This window comes from Nyctereutes procyonoides, unplaced genomic scaffold (genome assembly GCF_905146905.1).
Source record: "Nyctereutes procyonoides isolate TBG_1078 unplaced genomic scaffold, NYPRO_anot_genome, whole genome shotgun sequence".
Classification (NCBI taxonomy): domain Eukaryota; kingdom Metazoa; phylum Chordata; class Mammalia; order Carnivora; family Canidae; genus Nyctereutes; species Nyctereutes procyonoides.
In genome coordinates this window covers 10,091,063-10,118,260 of record NW_026575132.1, presented here as the reverse complement: position 1 = coordinate 10,118,260, position 27,198 = coordinate 10,091,063, and the positions used below count along the sequence as shown (strand labels likewise).

The window sequence follows — 27,198 nt, the reverse complement described above, 5'->3', positions numbered from 1 at the left end:
TCACTGTAAGACATTTCAGTTTTTTTTGTTAAAGTAACAGTTTCAAGCCCTCTACATTTTTTTTTAAGCCCTCTCCATATTTACCAAGGTTTTTTCCTGAAGAAAGAGAAAAAGGCTTAACCTTGGGCACTGGTCAGCTCATAGTCTTCACATACTCTCTAAAATACTTCATACTTGGAAATGAAATTCTTCATTAAAATATCACCAAAATAAGTGAGAGCTGCGGATGCAGTAAATTTTATCTTGTAAACCCCTTTCATGAAACTTTCCCAAAATGCTCCGAATTTAAGTCATTTCTCTTTGTGGCATATGATTAATTTGGTTAAGTCCATGTATGAGGGTTTGTTTAGTCTTACATATAATCAAAATATTTAAACTAGTACATAAATTTGATTCTAAAATTATTACCAAAGGATATTCACTGAAAAGTGAGTTTCCTTCCCCTTCACCGATCCAGTCCCTTACACAACCAGTGATAGTTTATTCCTCCAGAGGTATTCTATGCACATGGAAGGGTGTGTCTATATCTCCTTTTAAAAACACAAATGGTAGCATATGATACGTGCTCGTTTGCACCTTGCTTTTTTTGCTTAATATATCTAGTTTATAACTTATAACAAAGTATATAAAATCTTTAAATGACCTAATATGCAAATTTTGCATTCACCCTTAAATATCTACTGGTTTATTTTTATAATTTTTGTGTCCATACTATTTGCAAGCAGTATGTATCAACAGTCTTATTAATAAATAAAAAGCCAATTTGGATAGAATCACTTTTTTATAGTACTGGTTTTTTACTAAAAATATTTTTAAGTCCTTCAAAAATTTTCTAAGTGCGTCTTACACATCTGAATATCTTAGCAGAATTATCCTACACTTTAACTTGTTTCAGTATCAGTGTTCCTTACACTCTATCAGTTAAGAAGTTGACTGCTAAGCCTCCAACTTACATTACTTGCTTCTGACAAGGGTCAACAGACCTCAAAACCTTGATTTTTCTGGCTGCTCTTAATAAAATGGCCAAATGAACAGGTCCAAAAACGGCATAGGGGATGCAGAACAGGCATTCTTACACTCTACAAGAGTTGATTAAACACCACTGAATTCCTGATGCAGAGTGCTAAATCTGTTCCTGTGATACTCTAGAAACTGACTTTCTTAGCATGTTTGTCATTTTAATTTTAGTAAGTGAGCATTTCATATAAAAGATCAGCGAATTTAGGGAATAGATTTTGCTTATCTCTTTTTTTAAAAAAAAAAAAAACTTACTTTAGAAGTCTATTTCTTCTAATTCAAATGTGGAGCCGTAGCACTGTATTTTCCTACATTCTAGGAAGCGAGGAGACTCTTGCAGCTTAGTCCTGAGCCATCAGAGGGCCTGCGTTATCAGACTGTGGCTCCTAAAACTGATGGATAAAAATGGGTTACGCAAAGGACTTTATTCTCAGGCTTCCTGTAATTACTTCTCCCTTAGGAGGGTCTCCTATCTTGGTATTTCAAACTGCTGTTAAAACATTTTAATTCATGTTTATTGAACACTACGTAGAAGGCTCTATGCTAGATAGAGGAGTTGTAAGGAATATGAAGGAAGAAATATGGGGTTTTAATAGCTTTATTAAGTTACAGTATTCTTAATTTGCCGAAAATAAATTTGAAATAACTGATGCTATGGAAAATATAACTAAGTTATATTTTAAACTGAGTTTAATAGAAAGCTAATTACCGTGTTTTCATAACCATTTTGGCATCTACCACACTTCGGCCTTGAGCCCTCCCGTATTTAGGTCACCACCCTTATTTTGTTACCTAACATCCTGCAACAGCAGCATTCTCTCTCCGGAACTGAAGTGCTTGGGCCCCATTCAAGTATCTGAATCAGCATTTTAAGAATCTGCATTTTAAAACTCCATCTCCATACATTATTCTGCACATTAAAATTTGAAAAGCAGTGGGGCAGCCGGGGTGGCTCAGTGGTTTAGCACCGCCTTCAGCTGTGATCCTGGAGACGGAGGATCTGGCTCCCTCTCCCAGCAAAGAGCCTGCTCCGCCCTCTGCCTGTGTCTGTGTCTCATGAATGAATAAATAAAATCTTAAAAATAAAATCTTAAAAAAAAAAAGCAATGATATATACAATTAACACCTTAAAGTTAACAGTTCAGAAAATCTGACAAGTGAAAATAATTCATCTTTAGTGATACTTAAAAACAAAACTACAGAGGGACATATTTGAGGATATTTTATTTAGAAACTTTTTTTTAAGTCAGAGACCCAGGCAAAGGGAGAAGCAGGCTCCCCACAGAGAGCCCGATGTGGGATTTATCTGGGAATCCGGGATCACACCCTGAGCCCAAGGCAGATGCCCAACCACTGAGCCACCAGGCATCCCAAAACTTTAAAAATTGTAGTAACAATGGCATTCTTTAAAAAAAAAAAAATGGCAATAGCATGTCTAATCATCATCAAAATCTTTGATCCATTAGATCCTTTCTGAAACTCAGCAAAAGGCACTAATCTACAACCTTCAGCATGAATAAATGTTCAAGGTGAGATCACATCTTACCTTCGGTGCCATAAAGAAAAAAAAAAGGTTTAAGAATCCCTGTCCCCAAGCTATTTCCGAAGCATCATCTCTGACCGTACCCTTCCTGCCTCCTGCTCTCTGCCCTGACAGTAATAAGTGAATCGTTGGCTTTTTCAATGCATTGTGCTGCTTCTCCAGTGTTTGTTCAAGCTGTGCCTGATTGCATCCTACCCTTTCCCCAGGAAACCTCCTTTGTAGGCCCCCTGCGGATCTTCAGCATGTATGTAATTACAATAGCCTCTCAGGCATCATCTCCAAGCCGTCTGCTCTCCCATTCCCTAGACCTTGACCTCGACCATCCCTCATCAAAGCTTTCTCCTTGGCTTCTGATCCTTTGCCTCCTCTAACCTTGGAATCAGGGTCATTTCTAAGGCTCAGTCCTATTGGTTATTTCTGTAGTGAATCAATATTAGAGGTGAACCACCGAGAATAATGTGTAAATTAGGATACCAAGTCTTCCAGAAGATGATTGGTAGGAAAAGAGTCCCACAAAAGAAATGCAGGTTGTGGAAGGAGAGGTGGGCGAAGGGGGGATGGGGTAACTGGGTGACAGCAGAGGAGGGCACTTGATGGGATGAGCACTGGTATTACATGTTGGCAAATCGAACGTCAATTAAAAACAAATGAAAAAAAAATGTAAAATTCTTTCCTTTCTCATCTTAGACTGTATTTTAAAAGATCTGCTTTTGTCATTCCAAAGGAAAAAGCTCTGTGCTGAGAGACTGGAAATATGCATAGAAGGATTCAAAAGAAAAGCCTCCCATACTATCTGAGAAAATCCCAGTTAAAATGGATTTCTTTTCCTTCAGAATTTCTTACATACCTCCTGTATCAGGTTTATTATCAATGTTCATTAAAAAGGAGTTAAGAACAGACTCTGGAACCAGACTACCTGAGTTTGTGTCCAAACTCCCATCATTTCCTAGCTATGTGGCCTTGGGCAGACTCCGTAATCTGTTTTAGTCATCTGTAGAATGGAAATAATAATACCTGTATTCTTGTTTCTAAAGATTAAAAGTGTTTATAACATACCTGAGAGTGCCCAGCACAAAACTAGTTATCGTATGGTAATGGGAATATTTTGGAAGCTAACCATCTTTTTATAATACTAATAAAATTCCAGGTGAGTTACCTAAAAAGCACTAAAACAGTCATGAATAATGACCATGTATATTAAGAAAAAAAGAAACAAAAAAATAAAGCCTCATCCTGATTCTGAAATTCAGCTGAGAGATTAGTGATCTGGGAATGGGAACATAGAGACAGACCTTATCACCCTCTGCAGGCTACTATCTACAAATAAGTATTCCAATCTCAAGTTTTTTAAAGTACATTTTAAACTAGCCAAGGACAGAGAGATCTAGAATGACACATCCCATCTATAATTAAGCAAAGGAGTTGCTCAAGCAACTTACCAGAATGCTAAGTAAACAGATTTTAGTGGATCTTTCCTGGAGTTTATAATGAATATATGCTTTACATTTATAATCTTAATTATCTTATAATGAATACTTATTCTTGAATGGTAGTTATGTTATGGTTTTCACCATATGAGCTACAGAACATTTGGTGAACAGATTTACAAACCAGAAATAATATACATTTTAAGACATTCTTCCAGGAGGAGTCTCTGATTTGTGTTATACATTCAAGTTGGAGCCAATTGGTTTGTAGACTGTCATCCTGTCCTTTCTGTATGTTTTATACCACATGAAGAGGGTCCCTGTCTGTTTCTGACAAGATAATATTAATCTTATTCTCCAAGTGAGCACCCAGCATATCTCGAAGATCAGAAAGAAAGCCTCGTTCAGTGTTGCTATGTTCACAGAGGATGACATTTATTCCTTGGGATGCAGCATCCAGAACATCATGATGGGACATCTCACCTGCCAACAGAGGAAAGAGCAAATACTTAAATATTAGACACAGAGTCTGTAGAATGCTGAACCATAACTGCATAAATACCAAGTTCTCATTGTGTAAAAAGCAGAACTTTACACATAAATCTAGAAAGTTATATTCAGGCTTTATTACATGTTCTCCAATTAGAAAGAGAAAGACCATCCCACTGAGAACTCCCAATTTTTTCTCCTTGGCAGACTCAAGTCAAGTATCTAAACCCACATATACAACAGTCAGAACTAGACCTATAAGAACACCCGTTCAAAATGTTTCCATTGGGGTGCCTGAGTGATGGTGACTCTTAATCACAGCTCAGCTCTTGATCTCAGGGTCATGAATTTGAGCCCTACATTGGGCTCCATGCCTTGCATGGAGCCTACTTCAAAACAAAAAAAAAACCCCAAAATGCTTCCATTATAAAATTAAAAACTAAGTGAACTGGGGCTTTCAGAAATCTCTCCTATAAAAACAAACAAACAAAACAAAACAAAACTCCTATAAATATTAAAAGGTATAGAAAATCCTGGGTGTACTTCCCAAAGACTCCTTTTGGCTTTATGAACACCAAAATTTTCAGCATCAGCTCTAGTCTAATTCATAAGGATGAAATAAATTTAAGGTTATTTCTAAATTAAAGACAAGGTAAAAAATAAAAATAAAAACATGGCATTTATTTTCCTTTGACTTAGGCAAAATTTCTAGAAATCCTGAAGTTTCTAGTACAAGAGGATTTCTCGTCTTTTGGAAAAAGATTTTAGGAAAACTCAAGTGTTTTGCATTTTTTAAAAACCCCACTTGTGAATCTGATGACTTCTAATTTACCAGCAAAAATATACTGTACAATTTGGCTTATTCATAACAAGCATAATATTGAAATCTGTTTAGAGCTCTAAAAGCATTAAAAAAATAAGGAAAAACTTTTTTCCCCTGAAAAATTTTCAATCCCTTACATTTTTCCCATCTCCCCAGTACATGTCATTTCATATATGGGACAGTTTTTATTCAAGCATTTTTTAAAGTTGTAGTGTGTGTGTGTATTTTAAGATTTTACTTATTTATTTTAGAGAGCACTTGGGTGGAGGGGCAGAGGGAGAGAATCTCAAGCAGACTTCCTGCTGAGCACAGAATCTGACCCTGGAACCCTGAGATCATGACCTGAGCTGAAACCAAGAATTGGGATGCTTAACTAGTAGAGCCTCCCAGGAACCCCTAAAATATCTTAATCTATAACAGCAAAATATTTTAATCTATAATAGAAGAAAAGACCCTAATGGGCTCCGTTAGAAGCCATGCTTCAGGAGAGACAAGTCTGGTGTCTGAACGATTCCACATGCTCTGATGGACGTGGGGGAACCTACAAAGACTCTGTAATACTAGCTGAAGGCAGGGGCACCCGGGTAGCTCAGTCAGTTAAGTGTCTGCTTTCTGCTCCAGTCATGGTCTTGGGGTCCTGGGATCCAGCCCTCCATTGGGCTCCCTGCTAGGTGGAAAGCCTGCTTCTCCCTCTGCCTCTGCTGCTCCCCACCCCCACTTGTGCACTCTCTCTGTTGAATAAATCTTTTTCTTTTTTTAAGATCTTTAAAAATTTATTCATGAGAGAGACAGAGAGGCAGAGACACAGGCAGAGGGAGAAGCTCCCTGTGGGGAGCCTGATGTGGGACTCAATCCCAGGACCTAGGGATCACAACCCATGCCAAAGGCAAGGCTCAACCACTGAGAGCCCCAGGTACCTCAGTAAATAAAATCTTAAAAAAAAAAAAAAAGAAAAGAAAAGAAAAGATGTCAAACTGCTTTAAAAAAAAAAAAAAAAAAAACTAGCTGAAGGCAAAGGGAAGAGAAGCCTAGCTCAGGATGGTAGCTGTGGGAAAGAAAGAGCAATGAGAGAATATTTCTATCTGCAAGGAGCAAGCTCTCCATCTGCTGGTCTTTCCACAATAAGACCCTTAACGACCTGATACTACCATGTTCTGCTCAAAGGGTGATGAACATCAACAGAGGCCTATGTGTGGCTTTAAACAATTCTGAATTGCATTAATTTATCTTATGCACATATTGCTTAATAATTTAAAAAATCAGTTTAAGAAAGTAATTATTTATGAGAAAACAATCACATGCCCCAAATTAAGAGATATATCACAAAACAAATGGCCTATACTCTTCAAGAAAAGTGCCAGTGCTCTGAACAAAGCTGAAGAACTATTCTAGATGCAGTGATCATGGACTAGATATCAATCAGAAAAAGAAATGCAACAAGACGGGATGCCTGGGTGGCTTAGCGGTTGAGTGTCTGCCTTTGGCTCAGGGCGAGATCCTAGAGACCCGGGATCAAGTCCCACATCGGGCTTCCTGCATGGCGCCTGCCTCTCCCTCTGCCTGTGTCTATGCCTCTCTCTCTCTGTGTCTCTCATGAATAAATAAAATCTTAAAAAAAAATTGCAACAATTCTGATCAATTAGCAAAATTCAAATATAGACTACATATTAAATAAGTGTTTTGGGTTTTTTTTGTCGTTGTTGTTAAAGATTTTGTTTATTTATTCATGAGACACAGAGAGAAAGCAGACACAGGCAGAGAGAGAGAAGCAGGCTTCCCCGCAGAGAGCCCAATGTAAGACTCGATCCCAAGACCCCGGGATCACGCCCTGAGCCAAAGGCAGAGGCTCAACCGCTAAGCCACCCAGGGGTCCTTTAAATAAATGTTTTAACAATGTTAAATTCCTGTATTTGATCTCTTTCCATGGTTATATAATGTCCTTGTTCTTAGGAGGTTTATGTTGATGTATTTAGTGATAAGATAAAAAGGCCACGTATACAATTTATTATTAAATGGTTTTGGGAAAACAAATGAATAGAAATATATTTACACACACTCATAGATATTTATAGACATACATACATGCATACATATATGTGACACAGAATATGCAAATGTAGCAAAATATAACCATTAGCAATCTTTATTTTTATTCATTTATTTTTTAAGTAAGCTTCCATACCCAGCATGGAATCCAACATGGGATTGAACTCACAACCCAGACCTGAACCAAGATCAAGAATTGGATGCTTAACGGACTAAGCCCAGGTGCCCCTATAACCATTAATCTTAAGTGAAGGACATACAAAAGCTCATTGTACAATCCTTGCAACTTTTCTACAGGTCTGAAATTCCTCCAAAGTAAAATGTTATAATTAACTTTATTTTTTAAAATATGTATTTATTTAACAGAGAGAGAGCAAAAGAGAGCAAAGGGAAGAGTAGAGGGAGAGGGAGACAAGCAGACTCCCTGCTGAGCAGGGGGCCGACAATGGGCCTGATCAAACAACCCTGAGATCATGAACTGAGCTCAATGATTTTTTATTTTATTTTATTATTTTATTTTATTTTTTTAAATTTTTTAATTTTCAAATGACTATTTTAAAATTAACTGTAGGGGCACCTGGGTGGCTCAGTTGGTTGAGCATCTGATTCATGGTTTTGGCTCAGATCATCATCTCAGGATTGTGGGATAAGGCCCTAGGTAGAGCCCCCTGCTCAGCAGGGAGTCCACTTGAAGATTTTCTCCCTCTGCCCCTACCTCCTGGCTCACACATGCACACACTCTCTCTAAAATAAATATTTAAAAAATTAAAACAATGAATAAATAAAAATAGTCATATAATGCTGTAGGTATTTTGTCAAACTCCTTATACACTGAAAGTTTATTTCAATCTAGTACAAGTTTGAGGGCTTATACAAATTTTACATCTTCAGAAGAATAGAAAACAGATACTGGTCATGTACACTTTTAGTAAGTTCAGAGAAGGAATAGTAATGGAGAGGCCTAGGAAGTAGCCATGGGAATAGCCAGAGGGTTAAAACCCTGGATTCTGGTCCTGGAAGTAAAAAAAAAGTAATTTTTTAAACAGATTTTTATTTTTAAGTAATCTCTGTACCCAATGGGGGACTCGAACTTACAAACCCGAGATTAAGAGTTGCATGCTCTACTGAATGAGGAACATACAAAAGCTCATACTGAATGAGCCAGCCAGGAACCCTGAAAAAAGTATTTAACTGCCTCTCTCCTAACCCTAAGGAGGAACAGAGGTGGAAATGCAGCACGTAGGGCAAGTGTACAAAGTGCCTCCAAATCTTTTGGTTTTGTTTTTTTAAAAAATTTTTTTATTAATTTTTATTTATTTATGATAGTCAGAGAGAGAGAGAGAGAGAGAGAGAGAGAGAGGCGCAGAGACACAGGCAGAGGGAGAAACAGGCTCCATGCACCGGGAGACCGACGTGGGACTCGATCCCGGGTCTCCAGGATCACGCCCTGGGCCAAAGGCAGGCGCCAAACCGCTGCACCACCCAGGGATCCCGCCTCCAAATCTTTTGAATGAGCAGTCACATTACCTATTAGATGTTATGCTCAAGGACAAAGCATAGAGCCAAAGTGCCAAACAAACACTGTCCAATAGAAATATATACCGCAGGTTAAGAACAAAGCAATGGGGATCCCTGGGTGGCGCAGCGGTTTGGCGCCTGCCTTTGGCCCAGGGCGCGATCCTGGAGACCCGGGATCGAATCCCACGTCGGGCTCCCGGTGCATGGAGCCTGCTTCTCTCTCTGCCTGTGTCTCTGCCTTTCTCTCTCTCTCTGTGACTATCATAAATACATAAAAAAAAAACTAAAAAAAAATAAAAAATAAAAAAGAACAAAGCAATGGGGACTGGAGAGGAAGGCATGACCATCAGGGCAGGAGCCATACAGTGTCAGAAAAACCTTCTCAGAGGAGGTATCTCAACTTATCACTAGAAATATAAAGAAAGGGGCAAGAAAGGCATTTTAACCAGAGAAAACAAAGGTTGTATGAAACAAGATAAACATTCAGGCTTGGGGATCCCTGGGTGGCTCAGCGGTTTAGTGCCTGCCTTTGGCCCACGGCATGATCCTGGAGACCCGGGATCGAGTCCCACATCAGGCTCCCTTCATGAAGCCTGCTTCTCCCTCTGCCTGTCTGTCTGTCTGTCTCTCTCTCTCTCTCTTTCTCTCACAAATAAATAATTAAATCTTAAAAAAAAATAAAATAAAATGGAAACGTAGAAGGTGTCCCATTAATTGACATGAAATCTAAGAGAAATCATGTGTAAGAAGAAGACACATGCTGAACGTGAGTCTTTTAGATAATCTAATAATAAATTGTTGGGGCACCTGGGTGGCTCAGCTGGTTAAGCATCTGCCTTCAGCTCAGGTCATGACCTCAGGGTGTTGCTTCTCCCTTTCTCTCTGCCATTGCCCCTGCTTGTGCATGCTCTCACTCAAATAAATAAATAAGGTCTTTAAAAAAAACTGTTAAATGATCCCCCCCTTTTTTTAGATTTTATTTATTCATTCACGAGAGACAGAGAGAGAGAGAGAGAGAGAGAGAGAGAGAGAGAGAGAGGCAGAGACACAGGCAGAGGGAGAAGCAGGCTCCATGTAGGAAGTCCGACGTGGGACTCGATCCTGGGTCTCCAGGATCAGGCCCTGGGCCAAAGGTGGCGCTAAACCGCTGAGCCACCCGGGCTGTCCAATTTTTCCCCCTCTACAAAGATTATGGTCTGTCTCCAATTTCACTGTAGTTCCTGTTTAGTTCAGGACAAACTACAGTTGTTAGATCCATTTATATAGTAAGTGCTATCCTAAATTCTATTTTTTATCTTGTAAAAAATAAACCAACATTGAGAAAACATACACACAAAAAAGAAAGGGAGACCCAAAGGCTGTCCTACCTGTGAGGTAAAGGTCGGCCTCTGCCCCTTGTAGCACCGTACTCCCAGAACCAGCACACAGGGCCACGACTTTGACTGGAGACTCTTCAAGATAAAACAAACAAGAGACCAATACTTTACAATTCCCCTTCATTTTAATATTACAATTTGTATAAAAAATACTTCATGTAATGCAGGTATCACTCCTGGTCTCATCAACAGTATATGAACTTTGCTTACTAAATTTTAAAAAATAACAAAACATGTCTTCATATAAACAAGCAAATTATTCTTTGGTATTGCATAAGTAGTCCAGCACAGGGCTGTTATTTCTTCAGATGTATGTGGCTGCACAGCCCACACAAGGTACCACCAAAGAGTGCTAACAGGACAGCTCTAGGCTTCCTCCCTGCTGCTCAGTAGAGTGACCTCTCCTGGGTTTCCAGGCAACATTGAGAGGTGGGCCAGGTACTATCTCTATTCTCAGGTGAGAAATAAAAAGAGCTAGTTAAAAGTATGTTACAAATTAATATAACACATATTTTTAAATATCATATTCAATTTAAAGGAACATCTGGGAGATACCTGGGTGGCTCAGTAGAGTGCCTCCCTTCAGCCCAGGGCATGATCCTGGAGTCCCGGGATTGAGTCCCGTGTCGGGCTCCCTGCATGGAGCCTGCTTCTCCCTCTGCCTGTGTCTCTGCCCCTCTCTGTGTGCTCATGAATGAATGAATGAATAAGTAAATAAATAAATAAAATGAAAGAAAGAAAGAAAGAAAAAGAAAAAAAGAAAAAAGAAAGAAAAGAAAGACATGAATAAATAAATAGGGACACCCAAGTGGCTCAGTGGTTGAGTATCTGCCTTTGGCTTGGGGCGTGATCCTGGAGTCCTGGGATCAAGTCCCACATCAGGCTTCCCGCATGGAGCCTGCTTCTCCGTCTGCCTGTGTCTCTGCCTCTCTCTGTGTGACTCTCCTGAATAAATTACTAAAATCTTAAAAAAAAAAAAAGACCATCTGAAGAGTTAAAGAATAAAATAACAGAAACTTTGAAGCCCAAATCCAACAATTATTTAGCCCTTAAGGCTTCTAGAATGGGCACTTCATTAGTGACTACTCTGAAATATTTTAAAGATTTATTTGAGAGTGTGTGCATGTGTGAGCAGGATTAGGAGAAGAGGAAAGAGAGAGAATCCTCAAGCAGACTCTACACCAAGCACAGACCCTGACACAGGGCTTGATCCCAGGCCCCTGAGATCACGACCTGAGCTAAAATCAAGTCAGACTCTTTACCGACTGAGCCATCCAGGCACACCTGGGGGTATTTTAAAAGAGGCTGAGGGCACCCTCTGCACGGAGAGCCCTGGGATCCCCTGGCCTATACCCACCTTCAGCTATAGCTGTCCTGCCAGGGTGCTTTAGGGACCTCCCTAGCCCATGCCCCACCTCCATTCCAGCTGCCCCACTGAGGCACCCACTGCACAGAACACCCTGAGACACTTGGCTTACACTCACTTTAGCTTCAGTTGTCCTGCCACGGCATTCTCTGAGAGCTTTGGGACCATCCCAGTCAATACCCACTTTAGCTACCGCCATCCCACTAGGACAGCCCTAGTGCAGAGTGCCCTGAGACTCCCAGTCCATGCCAGACACTGCTGCTGCCAGCCAAAATCACACACAGTCTACTATACAGGAAGGCCCATACACAAGACCATTCCTTCAAGTTTAGGAGCAGTACCTGTTCTGCCTAATTCATAGAAATGAACATAGAAAGTCAAGCAAAACGAGGAGCCTGAGACATATATTCCAAATGAAAGAACAAGATGAAGCCTCAGAAAAGAACTAAATGAAACAGAAATAAACAATATTGCCAGGTAAAGAGTTTAAAATAATGGTCATACAGATGGTTACCGGACTAGAGAGAAGAGTAAAACAATTCAGTGAGAACTTCAACAAAGAGACAGAAAATATAAAATATATAAAAGAACTCTTTATGGGAGTTGAAGAATATAACTTAAATGAAAAAAAGGTAGAGGAAATCAACAGATTAGTGCATGCAGAAGAACAGGTCAGCAATCTGAAAAACAGTGTAATGGAACACACTCAACCTGAAGAGCAAAAGAAAAAAAAAAATTTTTTTTAAAGATATTATTGGTTTAGGGCAGCCCTGGTGGCGCAGCAGTTTAGCGCCACCTGCAGCCCAAGGCGTGATCCTGGAGGCCCTGGATCAGGTCCCACGTCAGGCTCTCTGTATGATGCCTGCTTCTCCCTCTGCCTCTGTCTCTGCCTCTCTCTCTGTCTCTATGAATAGAATAGAATATTGATTTATTCATGAGAGATGCAGAGAGAGAAGTGGGTTCCATGCAGGAAACCTGATGCGTGACTCAATCCCAGGACTCCAGGATCACACCCTGGGCTGAAGGAAGACGCTCAATTGCTGAGCCACCAAGGTATCCCAGAAAAACATTTTTTAATGAGAACACGTGAAGGGATCTCTTCAACATCAAGCTAACAAACATTAGCATTATGTAGGTCCCAGAAGGAGAAGAGAAAGAGAGAGGCAGAAAACTTATCTGAAAAAATAATAGCTGAAAACTTCCCTGACCTAGAGAAGGAAACAGACATCAAAGTTCAGAAAGCACAGAGAGTTCCAAAAAGATGAACCCAAGGAGGTCCATTCCATGACACATAATAATTGAAATGTCAAAGACTAAAAGAGAATTTTAAAAGAAGCAAGTGAAAAGCAAAAGCTATATATAAGGAAAACCCTATCATGCTATCAGCTGATTTTCAGAAGAAATCTTACAGGCCAAAAAGGAATGTTCATGATATATTTAAAGTGCTAAATGGAAAAAAGCCTACCATCAATAATAATCTTCCTGGCAAGATATTCATTCAGATTTGAAGGAGATATAAAATGAGTTTCCCAAACAACCAAAAGTTAAAGGAGCTCATCACCACTAAACCAGACTTACAAAAAATATTAACTTCCTTAAGTGGAAAAGAAAAATCCATAATTGAAAGTTACAAATAAAAAGACATAAAATAACATATACAAAAAATATGGAGGAGGGAGTAAAAAAGAAGTCCTTTTAAAATGTGGTCCAACTGGAGCACCTGGGTGTGTCAGTCAGCTGGGCAGCCAATTTTTTTTTTTAAGATTTATTTATTTATTCATGAGAGACACAGAGGCAGAGGCACAGGCAGAGGGAGAAGCAGGCTCTCCAGAGAGAGCCCAATGTGGGACTTGATCCCAGATTCAGGGACCACGCCCTGACCCAAAGGCAGATGCTCAACCACTGAGCCACCCAGGCATCCCCTGGCAGCCAATTCTTGATTTTGGCTTGGGTCGTGATCTTGGGGTCCTCGGATCAAGCCCCACATGAGGCTCCATGCTAGTGGGGAGTCTGCTTTTACGATTCTCTGTCTCCCTCTGCCCCTCCCCTCATTTGCTTGCTTTCTGAAAATGAACAAATGAATCTTTTTCAAAAAAGTGTTCCAATTTAAGTGACCATCAAATTATTATAGATGACTGGGTGCCTGGGTGGCTCAGTCAGTTAAGCATCTGCCTTCGGCCCCAGTCATGATCCTAGGGTCCTGGGATTAAGCCCAGTATCAGGCTTCCTGCTGGGTAGGGAGCTTGCTTCTCCCTCTCCCTCTGCCTGCTGCTCCCCCTGCCTCTGTCAAATAAATAAATTTCATTTTAAAAACTTTTAAAAATTATAAATGGCTATATGCTTAGGATGCCATAAATAAACTTCCTGGTAATCACAAAACCTATAACAGATACACAAAAAGAGAAAGAAAACCAAGTATAACACTAAAGGAAATCATCAATTGTAAGAAAAGGGAGCAAGAGAAGAAGAAAGGAACAGAGAAGAACTACATAAACAACCAGGATGAACAAAACAACAGCAAGTACATAACTACCAGTAATTACTTTAAATGTAAATGGTCTAAACGCACCAATCAAAAAACTTAGGGTGGTGGAACAGATAAAACACAAGACCAAACTATAGGCTGCCTTTAGACTCACTTCAGACCTAAAAACACATACAAACTGAAGGAGAAATAATGGAAAAAGATATTCCATGCAAATGGAAGCAAAAGATAAAAGAAAAAAAAAAGCTGAAGCAGCAACACTTAGACAAAATACGCTTTAAAACAAAGACTAACAAGAGACAAAGAAGTGCATTACATAATGATTAAAAATCAATGCAAAAATAGGATATAACAAGTATAAATATCTACATCCAACATTGGAGCACCTAAATACATAGAGCAAATATTGACATAAAGGGAAAATCTGACAGTAATACCATTATAGTAGGGAACTTTAACACCCATTTACATCAATGGATAAATCATCCAGGTGGAAAATCCATAATGAAACAGTGTCTTTGAACAATACATTAGTCGATGGACTTAACAGATATACACAGAACATTCTATCCAAAAAAAGTCCAGAATACACCTTTCCAAGTGTACATGGAAGATTCTCCAGGATAAAGCACATGAGAACATGAAACAAATCTTAATAAATTTAAGACTGAAAAAATAAATAAATAAATAAATAAATAAATAAATAAATAAATAAATAAATTTAAGACTGAAATCGTATCATGGGTCTTTTCTGACCACAGAACAAGAAACTAGCAAGCAATCACAAGAAAAAAAAAAAAACTGGAAGAAACCACAAACATATGAAAGCTAAACCAATGGTTAACAAAGAAATCAAAGAAGAAATAAAAAGATACATATAGACAAATAAAAATGAAAACACAACAGTCCAAAATCTGAGACACAACAGAAGCAGGTCTAAAAAAAATTTAGTGATGAAGGCCTGCCTCAAGAAACAAGAAATACCTGAAGTAAACAATCTAACCTTACACTCGAACTAGAAAAAGGACAAAACCAAGGTTAAGGTCAGCTGAAGGAAGGAAATAAAAGATAAGAGCAGAAATAAGTGAAAGAGACTATAAAAAAAAAAAAAAGAAAAGATCAATGAAACCAAGAGCCATTTCTTTGAAAAGATAAAATTTATAAACCTTTGGCCAGACTTATCAAGAAGAACAAGGAGGACCCAAATTTAAAAAATCAGAAATGAAAGAGAAGTAACAACTGACACAACAGAAATACAAAGGATGAGAGACTACTTTGAAAAATTACATGCCAACAAATTGAACAATCCAGAAGAAATGAATAAACTCCTGGAAATACACAATCTTCCAAAATTAAATCAGGAATAAATAGAAAATCTGAACAGACTGATTCCTAGTAAAGAAATTGAATTGGTAATCAAAAAACTCCCAACAAATACAAGTCTAGATGAACTTACAGATGAATTCTAACAAAAACTTAAAGAGAGTTAGTATCTATTCTCCTCAAACTAGTCCAAAAAATAAAAGAGGAAGGAAAGCTTCTAAATACATTCTATAAGGCCAGCATTACCCTGATTCCAAAACCAGACACTCCAAAACTACAGGCCAATATTCTTGGTGAACATGGATGCAAAAATCCTCAACAAAATATTAGCCAACCACATTTAATACGTTCACCATAATTAGGCAGCATTTATTCCAGGGATGCAAGGATGCTTTAATAGTCATAAAATCAATGTAATTTACCCCATTAACAAAGCAAAGGATAAAAATAATATCATCTTAAGAGACGCAGAAAAGGCACTGGACAAAATTCAACATCTCCTCAACAAAGCAGGTTTACAAGAAACATTCCTCAACATAATAAAGGCTATAATATGAAAAACCCATGGCTAACATCATATTCAATGATGAGAAACTGAGAGCTTCTCCTGTAAGATCAGGAGTAAGATAAGAATGCCCACTCTTCCACCAGAAGTCCTAGTCATAGAAATTAAACAAAAAACAAAACATATCCAAACTGATAAGAAATAAAACTCGTTTTGTAGATGACATAATGGTATACATAGAAAACCTGAAGGCTCCACCAAAAAATGATTAAAAGTAATAAATAAATTTAATAATGTTGCAAAATACAAAGTTAATATACAGAAATATGTTACACTTCTATACACTAATAATGAAGTAGCAAAAAGGGAAGTTAAGGAAACAATTCCATTTACAACTGCACCAAAAAGAATAAAATTGGAATAAACTTAACCAAGGAGGTCGAAGTTCTCTATTCTGAAAACTATAACACACTGATAGAAAACATTGAATATAACACAAATGGAAAGAGATTCCATTATCATAGATTTGAAGAATACTGTTAAAATGTCCATACTTACTGAAAGCAATCTACAGATTCAATGCAATCCCTAACAAAATACCAATATCATTTTTCACAAAACTAGAACAAATACTCAAAATTGTATGGAATCATAAAAGACCTTGAATAGATACAGCAATGTTGAAAAAGAACAAAGCTGGAGGCACCACACTTTCCGATTTCAAGATATACCAAAGGTTTAATAATCAAAACAGCATGGTACTGGTACAAAAACAGATACATAGATCAATGGAACAGAATAGAAGCCAGAAATAAACCCACATTTATAGTCGGTCAATTAATCTTTGATAACGGAGACAAGAATATCCAATGGGAAAAAGTCTGTTCAACAAGTGATGCTGGGAAAACTGGACAGCTACACATAAAAGAATAAAACTGGACCACTTTCTTACACCATACACAAAAACAAACTCAAGACGGTTTAAAAACCTAAGTGTGAGGGCAGCTGGGGTGGCTCAGCGGTTTAGCGCCACCTTCAGCCCAGGGCGTGATCCAGGGAGACCCAGGATCGAGTCCCACTTTAGGCCCCCTGCATGGAGCCTGCTTCTCCCTCTGCTTCTCTCTCTCTCTCTCTCTGGTGTTTCTCATGAATAAATAAATAAAATCTAAAAAAAAAAAAAAAAAAACTAAAACAAAAACCTAAATGTGAGACCTGAAACCATAAAACTCCTAGAAGAAATCATAAGCAGTAATTTCCCTGACATTAGCCTTAGCAATATTTTTCTAGATAGGTCTTCTCAGGCAAGGTAAACAAAAGCAAAAATAAACTATTGGGACCACATCAAAATAAAAAACTTTTGCACAGCAAAGAAAACCATCAACAAAATGAAAAAGGCAATCTACTGAATGGAAAAAGACATTTGCAATGATGAATCCAATAACAGGTTAACATCCAAAATATATAAAAGAACTTACACAACTAGACACTAAGAAAAAAAAAAAACTCAAATAATCCGATTTAAAGATGGGCAGAAGACCTGAACTAACATTTTTCCAAAGACATAAAGATGGCCAACAGATATGTGAAGAGATGCTCAATATCACTCATCATCAGGGAAATGCAAATCAAAACCACAATAAAGTATCATTCACACCTATCAGAAAGGCTGAAGTAAAAAAGACCAGAAATAAGTGTTGCTGAGGAGGGGAGAAAAAGGAACCCTCATCCATTGTTGATGGGAATACAAACTGGTACAGCCACTGTGGAAAACAGTATGGAGATTCCTCAAAAAATTAAAAATATGAATACCACATGACCTAATAATTCCACTACTAGGTATTTATGCAAGGAAAGTAAAAACACTAACATGAAAAGACATATGTACTCCTATGTCTACTGCAGCATTATTTACAACAGCCAAGCTAAGGAAGCAACCTAAATGCTCATCAATAAATGAATGGACAAAGATGCAGTAAACAGACATAATGGAACATTTACTCTGCCACAAAAAAGCAGATCTTGACATGGATGGATGAAGAGGGTTTTATGCTAAGTGAAATAAAAGTGAGAGAGAGAAAGACAAATACCATATGAGGAATTATATATGGAATCTAAAAAAACAAAAAGCAGGAGACCCATAAATACAGAGAACAGATGGTTGCCAGAGTGGAGGGAGAATGGACAAAATAGGTGAAGGGGAGTTAGGAGACACTTCCAGAATGAATAAGTCATGAGGACAAAAGGTACAGCATAGGGAATATGGTTCATGGTATTTTAACAGCATTGTATGGTGACAGATTGGTGGCCACACTTAGTGAGCACTTGCTGAATCATTATGTTGTACACCTGAAACTAACGAAACATTATATGTCAACTACACTTTAATTAAAAAAAATAAATAAAACAGAGACGCCTGGGTGACACAGTTAAGCATCCGACTCTGAGTTTCAACTCAGATCTTGATCTTACGGTCATGATCTCAGGGTCATGAGATCAAGCCTCACTCCCAGCTCCCTGTGGTACACTCTGCTTAGGATTTTCTCTCTCCCCCTCTGCCCCTCTCCACCCCTCTACACATGCCCATGCACTCTAAAATAAATAAATAAATCTTTAAAAATAATTAATCAAATAAAAATTTTAAGTCTGAAAGAAAATAATCAAAAAAGCAGTTTTGGAGTTGAATCAGAAGTCAAATCTCATCTCTACCATCCATTTTCTTTGGAAACTAACTCCCATGAGTTGTTGTGGACTAAGTTACCTATATTTCTGAATGTCAATTTTTTCACCTGAAATATAATGGGAATAATAATCCTACCACACAGCTAACATGTACTAGACTTAATGTGTGCCAGTCACTGTGCCCTGTCACATGGATTATACTACCTTGATGAGTCAGGTTTTATTATTACTGCAGTTTTTACAGATGAGACTACCATGACACAGGGGTGTTAAATAACTTGTCAAAGTCACGCAGCGAATAGGACAGATAAATTTGAACCCAAGTCATTCAGAATCTACACTCATAACAACTATGCTCCACTCACTGCCTCTGCAGTAGGAATTCACATACTTAGGACATTCAGTACGTTGTTAGGCCCAACAAATGTTCTGTTCCTTTTTTTTTTTTTTTTAAAGATATTCATGACTCATGAGAGACACAGAGACACACACACACATACAAAGAGAGAGAAAGAAAGAGAGAGAGAGAGGCAGAGACATAGGCAAAGGGAGAAGCAGGCTCCATGCAGGGAGCCCAACGTGGGACTTGATCCCAGGTCTCCAGGATCATGCCCCAAGCTGAAGGTAGGCACAAACCGCTGAGCCACCCGGGCTGCCCTATTCTGTTCCTTTCTTCTGTTCTCCAAGATACTGGGAAAAGCCAAAAGATAAGACACTGGCTATACAAGACTCAAACTGTAGTGGATCACTATTTATCACCTCACTATAAAATATCACCAGTATTGTAAAATATAATAAAATTATATTATACATTATAATTAGAGCAATAATAATTAACAGCTCTTTTCGTGGCCCATGGTAGGACTACATTTCATGCCCTGACTTGCACTGGCAGTGTGATTAATTCTGGACAAGAGTTGAACAGAAAACATTCCAGGCTAGAATGTTTAACTGATGTGTTTAAGACCCTCCGAAATGCCTCCTCTGCAACACTGATCAGCCTATGGTGAGGAGACTTCTGCTGACTTGAAATGAACACCAAATACGAGAGACATAAATCTTGTTTGAGGGATCCCTGGGTGGCGCAGCGGTTTGGCGCCTATCTTTGGCCCAGGGCGCGATCCTGGAGACCCGGGATTGAATCCCACGTCGGGCTCCCGGTGCATGGAGCCTGCTTCTCCCTCTGCCTATGTCTCTACCTCTCTCTCTCTCTCCCTGTGACTATCATAAATAAATAAAAAAAATTAAAAAAAAATAAATAAATCTTGTTTGAGCCAATGAGATAACCGAGCCCACCCTGATTGATAAAATAAACCATCCATCTTCTGTGAACTAATGTTTCCTGTCACTTATATTAATATAACCAAGAGCTAAAATTTGGCCCAAATACTACATAATACTACATTAGTAGGTACACTGGACAAATAAACAGTACATATTTACCTAAGGTCCTTCCTACCCCAAGAGCAAGGCGAACATGAGATAGTTTAAGGTGCCTTTTGATTCGATCAATCATGGTTGCCAAGGAAACAGATTCATCCAGTGTGCACAACCGTCCCATTCCAGTGTGTAGAAGCAGAGGCTGAAGAGAAACAGAAGTTAGAAAAACTGTCCATTTCAGTCCTAGAAAACAAACAGCAAATGCTGAGGACAATAAAACATGCACTGTGAGCTTACTATACCCAGTACCAGGCTAAAGTTTCATTATGCAAAAATGACAAAAACATTCTCTGATTTCTAGGAGCTCAGTGTTCTGTAAAGGCAAATGTTTAGTTAACTAACTGCAATAAAAGTGCTTAAATACAAGAGAGGTACTATTTTATGGGAGCCAAAGCAATGACAAAATAAATGAGCTGGGAGTTCAGGTGGGAGTACTTGGACGAAGTGGAATCAAAGGCTTTACGGACTTTTGTTTCCCAGACCAGAAAAAAGTTGTTTTTTTTTTTTAAAAAAAGGAGTGATGTCAGGTGTAGTGTGGTAGAAAAGGGATAGGTGAAATAATGTGTAAAGGCATGAGCTCAGACACTATAGCTGGTGTGCAGAGTAAGGGATGGGGACAGAAGCCATAGCTAGTCATGAAGGGCTTTGTACATTATGCTAAAAATCATGGGCTGTCTCTTGTAGGGGCTCACTAGCGAGACTACTCATGTCCCAGATGATGAAAGATCAGAATTTCAAGTACTGTGGTGACAACGCAAACAAAGAGAAACAGTTCAGACTTGGGGACAAACTAAGCAGGGCTTGGATTTAGGAGAGGCAAAGCAGGTTGCAGAAACTTGGAAAATAAGGTAGATGATGATGCCATCAATGAAACAGAAAAAATATGTAAAGGGTTGACGTAGGGGCACCTGAGTTGCTCAGTCAGTTAAGTGTCCAACTGTTGATTTTGGCTTGGGTAATAATCTCAGGGTGGAGCCTGCTGAAGATTCTTTCCCTCTCTCTGCCCCTCCTCCCAAACCCTGCTTTCACGGGTGCGCACATTCTCTCTCAAAAATAAATAAATAAACAAATAAATAAAATATATAGAGGATGAGGTCAATATTTGTTATGTGCTGAAGTACCTGTGGGATCCATTAAGTGGAAATGTCCAGAGAGTCCTTGGAAATATGGGTTTTTAAACTTTTTATCTTAAGAAAGCATTCTGAGCCAGAACATCAAGATACAGGAATCATCTTATGAATTGTAGTCAGGTAAAAGGAGCAAATAAAATGGTCCAGGCAGAGGGTATAAAAGGGATAGAACCTGTAACTGAGTCTCTAACCCTAAAAAGTACTGCTATGTAATACTGGGTATCAACTATACTTCAATAAAAAAACAGAATTTTTAAAATTATTTTTTAGAGAGTGCACATGTGAGTGGGAGGTGGGTGGGAGAGAGAATTTTAAGCAGGCTCCATGCCCAGCATAGAACCCTACCTCATGACCCTGAGATCATGACCTGAGCCAAAATCAAGTCAGAGACTTAATGTACTGAGCCACTCAGGTACCCCCAAAAGCAGAACTTAAAAAAAAATACACACACACACACATATATACTGCACTGCTAGGACCTGAATGTGTCTGTCCACACAAATTCATATGCTGAAATCCTAACCCCCAAAGACGATGGTATTAGGAGGCAGAGACCTTGGGGGAGGGTACTTAAGTCATGAGAGGGGAGCTGAAATGACTGGGGTTTGCTTCTAAAATAGGCTCCAAGACAGATCCCAGTCCTTCCCATTATGTGAGGACACAGAGAGAAGGCAATGCTGGTGAACCAGGAAGTGAGCCCTCACCAGATACCACTCCAAATCCGTTAATACCATGATCTTAGACTTCACAACCTCCAGAACTGTAAGAAATAAATTTCTGTTGTTCATAAGCTATTCATAAGCTGGGGTATTTTGCCCCAAATTGTTATAGAAGCCTGAATGAACTAAAACATCTACCAACACTTTCCCACTCCTGGCATGTCTCCCTTTCTCAATATATTCTCCAGGGTATTTTACCCCTCAACACCACCTTGTGCTTCTTTATGTAAAAGTCAATAGCCTGTCAATCTAACAATTGATAATGATCTATCAATAAAAATGCACAGTAATATATTTTTATTACCTTCTCCAGTGACAGAATTTCAGTCTTCTGGTAGAATTGTCTGCTCTGGGAAAGAAATGCCACCACCTGTATCAAAGCCTCCTGACTACAATTCAGACTAATCCTTGTTTGTTCTTCATCATCAGTCCTATTTAAAAAAAAAAAAAAAATCACTTGCTGCTGTAGGATAAATGTAAATGAGATGTAGTTTTTGGTAAAGATTTTGTTTACTTGAGAGAAAAAGAGAGTGAGAGAGTGTGCTCACAGAAAATGGGATGGGGGTGGTGGTGAGAAAAACCCAAACTGACTTTGTGCTGAACTTGGACCTCACTGACACAAGGGCTCAATCTTGTAACCCTGAGACGAATCCAAGACTCGAATGCTTAATCAGATGCTTAACCAACAGAGCCACCCAAGCACCCTGTGAAACATATTTGAACGATCTATGGTTTACACCCTCCTATAAAAGAGATTAGATTACATGAAATTTAGGATTCAATCCCAAATCAAACTATTTTCTAGAATAATATTTTTCAAATTTCAGCATGCATCAAAATCTCCTTGTAGACTTTTTAAGATTTGAGACACGGAACACAAGTGAGAGGGGCACAGGGAGAGGGAGAGACAATCTCAAGCAGTCTCTGCATTCAGTGGGGAGCCTGACAACAAGGCTCAATCTCATGACTCTGAGATTATGACCTGAGCAGAAACCAAGAGTTGGACACTTAACTCACTGTGCACCCAGGCACCACAAAAATCTCCTTGTAGACTTATTAAAAACAGATTGTTGAACTCTCCCCCTCAGGGTTTCAGATCCAGTAGGTCTATTAGGGATCTGAGAGTTTAACTTTCTAACAGTTCCAGGTGATGCTGATGTTGCTGACCCAGAGACCTCACTTTGAAACTACTGTTATAGGGATGCCTTAATGGCTCAGCGGTTGAGCATATGCTTTTGGCTCAGGGCATTATCCTAGAGTCCTGGTATCGAGTCACGCATCAGGCTCCCCTCAGGGAGCCTGCTTCTTCCTCTGCCTGTGTCTCTGCCTCTCTCTGTGTCTCATGAACAAATAAATAAAATCTTAAAAAAAAAAAAAAAGAGAGAGAGAAAGAGAGAGAGAGAGAGAGAGAGAGAGAGAGAGAGAGAGTAAACCTATGTAATGTGTTACCAGTAGGGTTTATCTAGGGATGCCTGGGTGGCTCAGTGGTTGAGCATCTGCCTTTGGCTCAGGGTGTGATCCTGGGATCAAGTCTCACATCAGTCTCCCTGCAGGGAGCCTGCTTCTCTTTCTACCTATGTCTCTGCCTTTCTCTGTGTCTCTCATAAATAAATAAAATCTCAAAACAAAAATTATTTTAAGGTAGGGTTTATCTATATCCTCTCAAGTAAAAACCACCACCTTTCAACATTATCAGGAGAATTAGAAATATTGTAAGTAAAAGGTGTAGCATAGTCCCTCCCACATAGAAAACAGTGTTACTTGTCATTTTTATTGTTTTGAAAGGGTCCCATGGAGCACCCACATGCAAATGAGAAGTAGGCTGCCTTAGAAACCCACCCTGGGGGAAAACAATTTGTTTCAGACCTAAATACTGGGGTTATAGAATTTATAAGGAAGATTCATACAAATACACATAAAAAAGGAGGAAAATATATCGTACCTAGTAGAAAAAGAAGTGACAGAAACATCTGCAATTCGTTTCACTGCAGATATAACTTTGTCCAGGTCTTCGGTACCATTAACACTGAATTCTACTCTGTGTGTTCCCGTTGTAGGGTAGTTGGGAGCTCTGGAAGGATGTATGGGCCTGGAGGTGCAAACTCCTGGGGAAAAAATTGTGCTTTATTTTTTTAATTAAAAAGAGAAACCATTATGAGCACAACTTTTAAAAAATGAGTTTTTAAAGACTGATTCTCAGATACTTATATACACACACATCTCTTACCTATACATCCAAGAGCCCCCATATTCTAGGGATTTAGCACAAATATACAAAATCAAATTTACTTTTTTTTTTCAAATTTACTTTCAAAATTATTTTCCAGAACTCTTAAATATCACAAAAACTTGACTCATGAATTCTTAGAGGATGTACAGAATTGTGACTGCTTCCTATACTTCTTCATGTAAATCATCATTCAGGTTGCAAATGCTCATAATCTACTTGACCACATTAATCCAGATATGTCATCACAAAAGCTTCAGCTCCAAATGAGTAAACTAAAATAACTTACTAAAAAATAAAGCTAAAACACATAAGTTAAAGTCCTCCATTGCACGGAGCATGAGTAAGCAATAAAACTCTGGTATCTTAAAAAAAAAAAACCCTCTGATATCTATTTTACTGACAATATGAAGTAGATTCTGGAGAAGTCTGAGCTTTTGACTCAATTTAACAAGCACTTCTCAAATTTCTGGGTGCTAGGCACGTTGCTCCATGAGTGAGGACTCACAGCAATGACGATTTCCTATGCTTTCCTTATTCATTAAGGATAAAAACTTATCAAATACAACTGCCAGATTTCACATTATTTTTAAATAGGTAAAAATAAAATAATGGTACCCACATATAAAGCAGTTAACATTCTATTCAAGACACTTTAAAATTTTCAAAGGATTTGTAGGGGAAATATTAAACATGAAAAAATAAAAGGCTTCTCACCAAGCCCTTTAGCCAACCAGCTGTTGACTCCTTGGGGTGCAGCATCATAGGCTGTGTGAGGAGAGTAAATACCAACTCTGTTTTCCAGAGCCCGGATCACCAGGCGCTCCTTCCAGGTTTTCCAGGTTATGTGCTTTAAGGGTCGAAAAATAGGTGGATGGTAGGAGAGAATGAGGTCCGCCTTTTTTTGCAGCGCCTCCTCCATCACTTCCTCGGTCAAGTCGTTGGTAAGGAAGAGTGTGTTTACAGTGTGTGGTGGGCTTGGTTCCACCAGTAAGCCAACATTGTCCCAACTCTCAGCAAGGGAGAGGGATGCAAAGTCATTCAAGGAGAAAAGGAGCGCCTTTAAATCCATGGAGGAATGGCAAGAATTGTAGATGAGGGAATGAACAAGCCGGACTGTTCTGGGAATGAGGCGTACACGAGACGACAACATACAGAAATCAGGTAACACTGAGTATCTGAAGCCAAAACACAGAAAATGGTACAGGTACATACTTAGGCCTGGACCTTTGAGGGAGCAAAGCACAGGAGCAAAAGAGCTGTGTAGTCACATACCCCTGGGTTCAAATGCAGAGTCAGCCACCTACCAGCACGTGGTAACTCAGTCATTTACCCTGAGGTTGTTTTCATTTACAAAACGGGAGACCCTATAGCCTACATCAGAGGCTACCCACAGGAGCAAATCAATTAATACGTGTAAGTCACCTAACATGAGCTTGGTACATAATACACAAATGTTCATCCCCACTTTCTCCACCCCACACACACCTTGGTTCTTTTCTTCTCATCTTTGCTTTAATCATCCTCTTCCCTTCTCCAGTTCTCTAAATATTACCCTTCCTTCCAAGTCCTAAATAAAGCTTTTCTTGACAAACATTTCCAGTGTCTAGGCCCTATACAAAACTAAGAGTCAACTCCAGTTAAGAATCCATGTACAGGGGATGCCTGGGTGGCTCAGCGGTTGAGCATCTGCCTTTGGCTCAGGGCGTGATCCTGTCCCAGGATCAAGTCCCACGTTGGGCCCCCGGCATGGAGCCTGCTTCTCCCTCTGCCTGCATCTCTGCCACACTGTCTCTCATAAAATCTTAAAAAAAAAAAAAAAAAGAATCCAGGTACAGGGACGCCCGGGTGGCTCAGCGATTTGGCGCCTGCCTTCGGTCCAAGGTGCGATACTGGAGTCCCAGGATCAAGTCCCACCACCGGCTCCCTGCATGGAGCCTGCTTCTCTGCCTATCTCTCATGAATAAATAAATAAAATCTTAAAAAAAAAAAGAAAAAAGAATTCACCCACTGTCCTACAAATAAAAATTTAAAAAAATCCAGGAATATTTCTATTTTTGAAGAAAAGCATTCATAATATGCATAATAACTGACAAGGTATAGCACAGCCAATCGAAAATCTAATCAAATACTAATAACCTAATTTCAAAAACAACTTTTTCAATAAAAATGCTCAACAAATTCGTTGAAAAAAAAAAGTATGTTTTCAGCAAAAAAAAATGTTTACTATGAGGTGTGCGCACTTATTCAGTGTCTGCTCTCAAGTGACGTGGGGCCTCCAAAACCCACTGGAGCCTGGGGTCGCGTGAGAGCTCGAGGTCCTCATGCCACTCTCCCTCTGCGGATTCCAAGCACCGACGCTGCGCTCTGCACACTCACCCAGGCTGGCGGGCGGGAAACAGGCCCCGGGGGCCAACACAGTTTTGAGATTCACGGCTAAATTTGAAAGAACCCTTGAAAATACCACCACCCTCCCACTTCACGGATCGGGAAGCAGCGAAGCGGCGTGGCCTGACGCCGCCACAACAACGGGGGGCGGCTTCGCCGGCGGTGGGGGGGGGGCGCCCACTCGGCAGCCAGCCCGACTCGCAGGGCCGCGGCTGTGTAACCAACTACCCGACCCCTGTCGCTTCGCCCTCTCAAGAATGAGAAGAGGGTCCCGCTTACGTTGTGCTCGCGAGGTTTCGCGGGACGGCGGGGAACGAGGCCTAGCGTGGCACGCCCCCGCCCTACAGCCTGCCAGCTGCACCGTTGCACTACGCCGGCTACCTCTCACTTCCGTCCCACTTCAGGCCGCTTCCAGGGCAAGGCAGAGGCCAGACGCGGCAGGAAGCTCTCAGTCAGCACTCCTGCCCTCCCCCCGGGAGCCCTAAGCTCCCCAGCCACACACCACTTTCCGGCCCGCGTCTCCCCGCTCTGCCTCCTTTCCCAGAAACGCCCTCACAACCTCCCCAGGGCGCAATGACGGCGGGGCGCCACGCGAGGCCCGCACTCGCCACTTCCGGTCCTGCGCAGGGCCTCCAGGCGTGGCCGGACGGGCTGAGGAGGAGCCGGGCGGAAGTGACCTCAAGCCGCTCGCCCGGGT

The 27,198-nt window shown here is 39.8% G+C and overlaps 1 protein-coding gene across 5 annotated transcripts; it reads right to left on the bottom strand.

Moving 5' to 3' along the window:
- Positions 1-47: 47 nt before the first annotated feature.
- NIF3L1 (NGG1 interacting factor 3 like 1) lies at positions 48-27,102 on the bottom strand. 5 transcript variants are annotated; one of them, XM_055345666.1, is made up of 7 exons: positions 25,602-26,477; positions 24,831-25,291; positions 23,829-23,991; positions 22,191-22,317; positions 20,041-20,179; positions 10,231-10,314; positions 48-1,409 (listed from the first exon to the last, which is right to left on the bottom strand). In XM_055345666.1, exons 1-7 carry the CDS (start codon positions 25,634-25,636, stop codon positions 1,390-1,392), a joined length of 1,029 nt encoding a protein of 342 aa, XP_055201641.1. In that variant the 5' UTR covers positions 25,637-26,477; the 3' UTR covers positions 48-1,389. The 5 variants fall into 5 exon arrangements, with proteins under 5 accessions (XP_055201641.1, XP_055201638.1, XP_055201640.1 ...); XM_055345663.1 differs by lacking the exons at positions 48-1,409; positions 25,602-26,477 and adding exons at positions 1,598-4,470; positions 26,781-27,102; XM_055345665.1 differs by lacking the exons at positions 48-1,409; positions 25,602-26,477 and adding exons at positions 1,598-4,470; positions 27,004-27,101.
- Between the last annotated feature and the right edge of the window lie 96 nt (positions 27,103-27,198).

Coding starts and splice junctions, on each gene's coding strand:
- NIF3L1 (XM_055345661.1), bottom strand. CDS start 25,636: ATGATTAAAGCAAAGATGAGAAGAAAAGAACCAAG. Junction 22,318..23,828: donor GTCACTTCTTTTTCTACTAG/GTACGATATATT, acceptor TTTTTTAAATAG/GACTGATGATGAAGAACAAA. Junction 20,180..22,190: donor AAATTCTGTCACTGGAGAAG/GTAATAAAAATA, acceptor GTTTCTCTTCAG/CCTCTGCTTCTACACACTGG.